At 53.4% G+C, this 8,926-nt stretch overlaps 1 protein-coding gene across 2 annotated transcripts in view; it reads right to left on the bottom strand.

Moving 5' to 3' along the window:
- Positions 1-8,926, bottom strand: part of LOC102752449 (inner centromere protein-like) — a 73,401-nt gene that overhangs the window by 1,085 nt on the left and 63,390 nt on the right. The window contains exons 9-15 of one of the 2 annotated variants that reach the window (XM_015557471.1): positions 6,312-6,421; positions 6,125-6,242; positions 5,373-5,501; positions 4,396-4,532; positions 2,591-2,666; positions 2,310-2,402; positions 873-1,023 (exon numbers count right to left, since the gene is read on the bottom strand). In XM_015557471.1, the coding sequence (XP_015412957.1) occupies positions 873-1,023; positions 2,310-2,402; positions 2,591-2,666; positions 4,396-4,532; positions 5,373-5,501; positions 6,125-6,242; positions 6,312-6,421 (814 nt within the window). The remainder of the gene's footprint in view (positions 1-872; positions 1,024-2,309; positions 2,403-2,590; positions 2,667-4,395; positions 4,533-5,372; positions 5,502-6,124; positions 6,243-6,311; positions 6,422-8,926) is intronic. The other variant, XM_015557470.1, reaches the window with a different exon arrangement.

The raw sequence follows: 8,926 nt of genomic DNA, 5'->3' as shown, positions 1-8,926 counted from the left end.
ATATATTCCTAGAAGTGGGATCACAGGGTTAAATGGGAGTTCCATTTTTAGTTTTTTGAGGAAACTCCATACTGTCTTCCATAGTGGCTGCACCAGTCTGCATTCCCACCAGCAGTGCACGAGTGTTCCTTTTTCTCCACATCCTCTCCAGCACTTGTTGTTTGTTGATTTGTTGATGATAGCCATTCTGACAGGTGTAAGATGGTACCTCATTGTTGTTTCAAGCTGTCTTCTGTAGAGTGCTGACCCCTGGGGAGGGAGACTGCAGCCGCCCTGACCCCCAGCCCTGCAAACTCTGCAGAGCACCACTGTATGCACGGCCCCCACTCCACTGCCGCAGGCTTCACACCCAGGCCTGAGGCCGCAGTCACGCTCACCCACACTCCCGTTTAAACACTGGGGTCTCTAAACTGCAGGCTCAAATCCTGCTCAAGTGCCCGCTCCCACCTCGGGGCTTTCCTGCCTCCCCAGCTGGAACTCCCAGCCCGCGCTCAGTGACTGCTGAACTCCATCACCTCTCTTAGCTCCGTTCCCACCCGACGCTGCTTATTTAGGCCCAAGTCTCATCTGGCCTGCTGGGCAGGACTGCAAGAAGGGGCCTAGAACCAGCCGGAACACCCAGCCCCAAGTGCCCATAGCCAGCCCCTATGTAATGCACCTGTTGGGAACAAAGGCGTCCAACATGGGCTCCAAAGGCGAGCCCACTGGACGGTCCCACTCAAGGCTGGGTGCAGGCTGGCCAGGCCAACACGTCAGGTTCCTAGCCCCTGAGTACCACCGCATCCCAACACCCGCGTCGGCCAAGCCACTTCCTCCGGGGCCCCAGAAGTCCCCAGTGAGGACCCAGGACCCAGAGCTCCGGCCCCGCTCACCTGCGGCCCAGGAGGGGATGGGCTTCCGGGGATGGGACTCATCATCAGTGGAGTCATCGCTGTTCAGATCCATCCCGTAGTTATCCAGGCTGATCTTGCGGGGAGCCCTGGGCCCCTGCGGCGTCATTTGATATGAGGAACAGGCTGGAGACTGGAAAAATAAACAAGGGCGTCAGCTCCCCCGTCCCTGCTCCTGCAACTCCCACCACCCAGGAGATGGGGCCCAGCCACCTCCCCTCCTTTCACAGGAAAAATCAAAAGGCTCAGGGTCACTTTAAAAGTCACACCACACACACAGCCCTGACTCTTTTTCACACTAAAGTAAGTTGCAACTGTACTTCCACGTCAGCATGTCTCCTGTGAACAGCTCCCGGGACTCCATTGGGAGCCTCATGAGTTGAAACATCCATCTAGGGCAGTGGTTCTCAACCTTCTGGCCCTCATGTTGTGACCCAACCATAAAATTATTTTCGTTGCTACTTCCTAACTGTAATGTTGTTACTGTTATGAATCGTCAAGTAAATATCTGATATGCCGGATGGTCTTAGGCGACCCCTGTGAAAGGGTCGTTCGTCCGCCAGAGGGGTCGCGACCCACAGGTTGAGAACCGCTGATCTAGGGTGACTGTTCAGCTAACTTCCCACTTTCCAACCTTCACCTATGCTGCACTGAAAACCCTCATAATATGTTTTGTTTGTAAAGCATTAAACTGGAAGTCACCTAAATGCTTGTCAACAGGCGCTGGTTAGAGAAATTCTGCTACAACTAGCTGGCACACAACAGTCAAAAATGAGAGCTTTACAAGGGCTGAAGTAGATGTGTACAATATAAAAACAGCAACAGGGGAGGGAAAAAGTATCAAGCTGCCAAATGGTATGTATGAGAGTAAATGCTTGTGTCCCCCCCCAAATTCCTGTTAAATCCTCTTTCTCCACATGATGGTATTGGGAGTTGGGGCCTCGGGAGGTGCTTAGGTCACGAGGGTGGAGCCCTCAGGAATTCCATCAGTGCCCTTCACAGAGGCTCCGGAGAGTTCCGCCTCCCCTTCCCGGGCAAGACGACGGCCCCTAATAGACACCGAATCCCAGTCTGACATAAATGTTTGCTTAAGCCACCTGGTCTATGGTACTTTGTTAAAGCAGCTGAGCAGACTGGTAGCCTGTATGTAGAGCCTGTGTCCCCTTAGAGCATGTAACAATATAGAGAGATGTACACTGAACTCAGAGTTTACTCTTTTATAAAGTTTAGTTTGTTTGTTTTTAAAACAAATTCTATTTTGAGAATAGGAGAGAACACACGTATCCAGAAGAGTAGAAACTCCCGGGCCGCCTGCGTCCTTCCTCCTCCTCATGGTCCTCAGATGTGAACTGGCCTCCAGCTTTGGGAGGAGAATAAGCAGAGCTGGGGGCTCCTCTCTGCTCCGGTGCTCGGCCTCACCTGCACGTCCATGGTTGTGTTCGGGCCTTTGCTGGCCGCTGCAGCCTCCTTGGCTTTCTTCTCCTGCTCCTCCTGGAGGCGCTGCTGCTTTTCCTGGGACCAGTGGCCAGCCAGGGGTTACGGGCCATGGGAATGTGCTCTCCCCAAGCCCCAGGCAAAACCCGCATGGCCAAGAAAGCAGCTCCCGCCCCAGGAGCCACCAGATCAGGGCTCCCAGCCCAAAGCGCAGCAGAGACCCGAGCGAGCCCCACACCCACCACCCACCCCCCGCTCCCCTGTACCTTTTCCTTCTCCTCCAGTTCCCTCTGCAGCCTCTCCTTTTGCAGCCGCAGGGCCTTCTCCCTCTCCTGCAGCTCCCTGAGGACCAAGCAAGGGCCTGTCATGTTGGGAAGCTGAGCCCTGGCTCAGTTCCTATCCCTTCCAGGGAAGCTGGGCTCATGGCACTGGCAGTATAAGACAGAATGGCAGAATGGGCACAGCAGCCAGGAGCCCACAGCTGCACCTGTGCCCCAGGGCTGGAAAGCGCCCAGCTGGGTGCAGGAGCTCTCAGCTTTGGACCCACCAAACCTGGCCCCACGCTTCCACTTGACTTAGGGCTGAGCTTCCGCCTCTGCTGTACAATGGAGATCCTCACACCTTTCCTCCCGTCACCACGAGAATCAGATGAGAAAACCTGAGTGACCTCGATCGTCCCGGCCCACAGGGTGGAGCGTGGGCTCCAAGCCTGGCGGGAAGCAGAGCTGGGCTGTTTTTGGGTGTTGGAGCCACCTCCACTTACTAGTTTGTGGCTTAAGGCATTTAACCTCCTGCCCCTGCACCCCCTCTGGGAGGTGGAGCTGCTGGTTCCTATGCCACAGGGCCTTCGAGTGAGGATTCGACAAGAAACATGTATAGAGCGTGTAGCTCAGTAACCCCTAAGCTGCCAACCATTACAACCATCGCACCGTCACCCCCATGGAAGACTCTGGCACTGCGCGGCACACATACAATTCTAAAACCACATCAACTGCCACCCACCGCCCTTGGTCCCCCACCCAGACTCCTGTCTCTGGTTCTGCCGTAGGACCAGGACACTTTTGTGTCAATCAGGAAGCACAGGGAGCCCTGACCGGGTACCTCAAATGGTTAGAGCATCGTCCCGATACACCAAGGTCGCGGGTTTGATCCCAGGTCAGGGCACATACCAGAACCAGCCCATGAATGCATAAATAATTGGAACAACAAATCAATGTTTCTCTATATAAAATCAATAAATTTTTTTAAAAAAAGCACAGGGAGATGGTCCCCCATGCAGTTCAGCCCCATGGCTTCCACCCCCCACTCCCCACTGGGCCCAAAGCCACCTGAAGACCGGCAGGGACGTGTTGCCTGCTGTTTCTCAGGTGGTGGAGGCAGGAGAGGCAGTTGGGTATTCTAGGCCTGTTTGGGTATTCCCACCTCTCTGTACACACACACGGGCACAGTGCTCTTCGTCACAGGCGCAGATCCCACCTCTCCTGGCCAACTGTGACTGTGGCTTGTCCTCTTTGGCATCCCAAGATCCGGCACAGCCGAGCACAGGGCGGGCCCAGAATAAGGCTCACAGAACCCGCTGCAGAGACCTCTGCCTCTGAGAGCAGAGACCCAGGCTCTGCTGCCATGGATACCAAGGGAGGCAGCTGGAAGTGATGGGGGCGGGAAGTCTGGGTTCTCATGACCAGAGGAGGCATGTTTAGTGGGGAGGGTCTGCAACGCAGCCAACGAACTCCTGCTCAAATGCCCATGGGGGGCCTGCTGAGCACCCCGCTGCCCTGCCATGTCCGCTGAGGACAAAATGGAACAGGGCGGGGGGGCAGCACACTGGCTGGAGGTAGCACTAAGAGTCCCAAGTGAACCCGCCCATTCCGTCTTCCATCTCCCAGAGCCAACGCCACATTCAGGGTCTGCCTGCTGCAGGCCTCTGGGTGCTGAGCCAAGCGAAGCCCAAGGGAAGGGGGAACTGCTCTAAAGGACTGCTCCGCCTCTCGTCCACACAAGCACACGTGGCCGGACATCGCCTTGGCCCCCAGGGGCTGGCCCACCAGCCTGGCCCTCGGGGCTCCCTCACCTCTCGGCCTGGATCCGTTCCTGCTCCCTCCGCTGCTCCTGTTCCTGCTGCTCGGCCGGCCTCCTGGCCTCAGCCGCCTTCAGCAGACGCTCTTGCTCATCCTCTTCCTCCTCCTTCCTTTTCTGCTCTTCCTCCTCCTGTGAACACAGAGCAAAGTCAGGGCCTCAGGCCAGGCTGGAGAGGTGCCAGAGGTCTGGGAAGAAGGGAGGGTTGACAGGAGGCATCAGAGATCGTCAGGGGCTGAGCCAGGGTCGCCCCACGCCAGGAGCCACACATCACCACCAGCCTGAAAAGGCATCTGGCCGCAGCTTCATTTGCTGCTGCAGCAGACGTAAGGGCCCAGACTGGAGCCAGATGCACTTGCTGTGACACTGAGCTATCATTTAAGCCCTTGGTTCCCTCATCGAGCAAATGGGGACCAAAACAGTAATACCTACACCTCACAGAGTTGCCGAGTTTATACACATAACTAGAACAGCGCCTGGCATGGGGTACTCAGCAAAGTCAGCTATCAGTGTCATAACCCCAAAGACAGATCTGTGTTCCCTAGGGTCATGAGATGGGCAGCTCCAAGGAAGAGGTAGGTCCCTACTCTTCTAGGCAGAACATCTCACCCTCACAACGGCCCTCTCCGGTAGCTACCACTGCTACCTGAAGGAACCAAAGCACAGAGAGGTCAAGTAACCCGTGTGGGGACACACAGCTGATAAAAGAGCGAGCGCTGAGAGTGGAAGTCTGGCTTCGAGTCCACGTGCCTGACCCTCAAAGTGCCATCTCTACAGAAACACAAAGGCAGGCCGCTGCCACCGCCCCCATCTCCAAGGCATTTGTGGAACCTCCTCAGGGCCGGACGCCACAAGACCCCCCCAGAATTAAGCCAACAAAGTGGGGGAGGCCCAGCAGTCCTCAGGGGCTGAGGCAGCGCCCATCCTGCCCGGCCTCCTCCTCGATGCCCAGCCCGCCACCTGCATTCGCACCTGTTGCAGACACCTGGGCCTCCGGGCCTCCTCCTCCTGCTTCCTGCGCACCTCCGTCTTCTGGGCTGCAGCCACTTTCCTGGCCTTCTCCTCAGCCAATCGCGCCTCCTTGGCCTGCAGAGCCCACCCCTACATGCCCATTAGAGCAGCCTCCTCACTCACACTCAGCCCTACAGCCGGGTCCCAGGACTGTGACAGGCACCTATGCCCCTGCAAACCCGCTTGTTCCTCACAGCCCAGGGCAGGGGCACCTGGGTGCCTGTCCTGCCGGGAGCATGAGCCCACCCACTCGCTGAGGGCTGCTGCTTAGACCTCCCACCCTCAGCTGGGCTCAGAACGAACTCCAGGGCCCTGGGTGGAGACGAGAGGGGTCCAGGGCGTCAAACCCCTAACTTCCTGAGGGGTCCAGGGTGTCAAACCCCTAACTTCCTGAGGGGTCCAGTTCTAGTCCCCGGACTACCAAGTTTGACCTGCTTGGGCCCCAGCGGGGAACAGCCCACTGACACCTGGACGCCCGCCTGCCCGTGGCTCTCACCTTCTCGTTCTTCTCCTGCGGAGCGATCGTCAAACCCCTAACTTCCTGAGGGGTCCAGGTCGTCAAACCCCTAACTTCCTGAGGGGTCCAGGGCGTCAAACCCCTAACTTCCTGAGGGGTCCAGGTCTAGTCCTCAGGCCACCAAGTTTGACCTGCTTGGGCCCCAGCAGAGAACAGCGCACTGACACCTGGACGCCCGCCCGCCCATGGCTCTCACCTTCTCGTTCTTCTCCTGCAGAGCGACCCTCTGCTCAATCTGCTTTATCTTCTCCTCCCTCATTTGCTCGGCCCGCTCCCGGGCCTGCAGCACCTTGCGCAGGCGCTGCTCCCGCTTCCTGTGCGCACAGGGCAGTCAGGGGGCCAGCGCGCCTGGCTGCACAGGGGCCGGGAGCAGCGCCACTTACAGCTTCAGCTCCTCCAGCCGCCGCCGCTTGTCCTCCTCCACCTTCAGCCTGCGGAGCTGCTCTGCCTCCTCCTTCCACCGCAGGTTCTCCAGGCGCTGCTGCTCCTTCTCCTGGGTGGGAGGGCGTGTGAGCAAGGCCAGCCCAGTGCTGGGCCAGGGGCAGAGCTGGCCCAGGACAACCGTCCAGGCCCACAGCCTCCAGCCAGATGGGCAGCAGCATCAGACTGCTTCTGAGGGCAGAGGGGCCCCCAAACACCCTCCGCTGCCACCCAGACTGAGTTCTGGCCTTCTGTCTTGCTTCCCAGGGACCCTAAGGCAGCGGCTCTCAACCTGTGGGTCGCGACCCCTTTGGCGGTCGAATGACCCTTTCACAGGGGTTGCCTAAGACCAGTGATGGCGAACCTTTTGAGCTCGGCGTGTCAGCATTTTGAAAAACCCTAACTTAACTCTGGTGCCGTGTCACATATAGAAATTTTTTGATATTTGCAACCATAGTAAAACAAAGATTTATATTTTTGATATTTATTTTATATATTTAAATGCCATTTAACAAAGAAAAATCAACCAAAAAAATGAGTTCGCGTGTCACCTCTGACACGCGTGTCATAGGTTCGCCATCACTGGCCTAAGACCATCCTGCATATCAGATATTTACATTACGATTCATAACAGCAGCAACATTACAGTTATGAAGTAGCAACGAAAATAATTTTATGGTTGGGTCACAACATGAGGAACTGTATTTAAAGGGCCAGAAGATTGAGAACCACTGCCCTAAGGCCTCCCAAGGGCCTGCGTCACCCGTGCCTTCGACTTAGCCCTGCCCAATTGAGGGCACCACAAAAAACAGGTTCAAAATTGGATGTATGCTCTGAGGATAACTATGTTCAAGTGCATTTAAAAGGAGAATGAAGAACGAGATTGGGAATTTATTCGGTGCTTTGTAACTTTTTTACGCTGTGTGTGTGCTTTAACAAGCAATCACAAACATTCCTAAGACAACTGGGAACACAGAAAATCTCAGCAAGTAGATCCAAAGAAGAACAAAATGGAAATTTCAGAACTAATAATTAATAACTGAAATAAATTCCGTGGATGGGTCTAAGAACAGATGGAGAAGACAGACGTCAGTCAAACATGAAGATAAATTAGTGACATGTATCCAATCTGAACACAGAGAAAACATATGGAAGAGAAATTAATAGAGCCTTAGGCAACTGTGAGATGACAACCAAGAGTCTGTCACTTGTGCCATCATTCCACAATGGGGAGAGTTCAATGCAGGGGGAAAATGCGGAAAAATAACGGCTTGGAAACACTCCAATTTGGGTAAAGGCTATAGATTCACAGATTCATCAAAACCCACGTAGCAGGATACATCTAAGGAAACCCATGTCTAGCCACATCACAACCACACAGCTGCCAACTTGCTACGAAGGGGAAAATTCTCAAAAGCAGCCACAAAAGGGGGTGAGGGTGGGACAATGATTTGAACGACTGAAAACTTCTCCTCAGAAACAATGGGTGCGGAACTGTATTTGCACAACGTTGGAAAGTGCTGGAAGGAAAGAACTGTTAACCGAGAACTCCATCTGCATTCAATGACATTATCCTTTAGAAGTGAAGTGAGACCAGTGGCAATGTCCTCCAGAAGTGAAGTGAGACCTTCTCAAATAAAGAAAAAGTAGAGCTTTTTACGAAGATGGCGCCGAAAGCTAAGAAGGAAGCCCCTGCCCCTCCCAAAGACGAAGCCAAAGCAAAGGCTTTGAAGGCAAAGAAAGCAGTGTTGAAAGGCGTCCACAGCCACAAAAAAAAGAAGATCCGCAAAAAAAAAGAAAAAAAGAAAAAGAAGAGAATTTGTTGCCAGCAGACTCCTTCTCAAAGAATTGCTACAGGAAGTTCTGCAGACAAAAAAAGAAATGATACCAGAAGGACACGTGAAACATCAAGAATGAAAGAAAAAGAAAGATGATAAATATCTGGGTAAATATCGCTAGACTATGTTTTTCCTCTAGAGTTCTTTACAGTGTTTGACAGTTGAAAGAAGAAATTATAACACTGTCTCACAGGGTAGTCCATGTACGAAGATGTGACATGTAAGAGAAGAAAGAACTGATTATCAATTCTAAAGTGGCTGTGAACATTAAGTATGTAATGCAACCAGTACAAGACTGCAAAATGAGACAGTCAAGATCACAACAAATTAAAATGGAATACTAAAAAATGTTCAAATATTTGCAAAATATAGATTTTACTGTATAATTTTCAACATAAACTTCACAGCCCTGACTGGTTTGGCTCAGTGGATGGAGCATCAGCCCGAGGACTGAAAGGTCACAGGTTCCATTCCATGTGCCTTGGTTGTGGGCACATCCCCAGTGGGGGGTGTGCAGGAGACAGCTGATCAATGTTTCTCTCTCATCGATGTTCCTAACTCTCTATCCCTCTCCCTTCCTCTCTGTAAAAAAATCAATTAAAAAAAAACTTCGAAAAAATATACTCCAACAAGCTAGACAACCTGGAGGAAATGGACACATTCCTAGAAAAATACAACCTTCCAAAACTCAATCAGGAAGAATCTAAAAATCTCAATAGGCCAATAACTGTGGAATAATA

The sequence above is a fragment of the Myotis davidii genome, unplaced genomic scaffold, assembly GCF_000327345.1.
Source record: "Myotis davidii unplaced genomic scaffold, ASM32734v1 scaffold509, whole genome shotgun sequence".
Lineage (NCBI taxonomy): Eukaryota > Metazoa > Chordata > Mammalia > Chiroptera > Vespertilionidae > Myotis > Myotis davidii.
The sequence above is the reverse complement of the archived record's forward strand: the minus strand, read 5'-3'. Positions and strand labels throughout refer to the sequence as shown.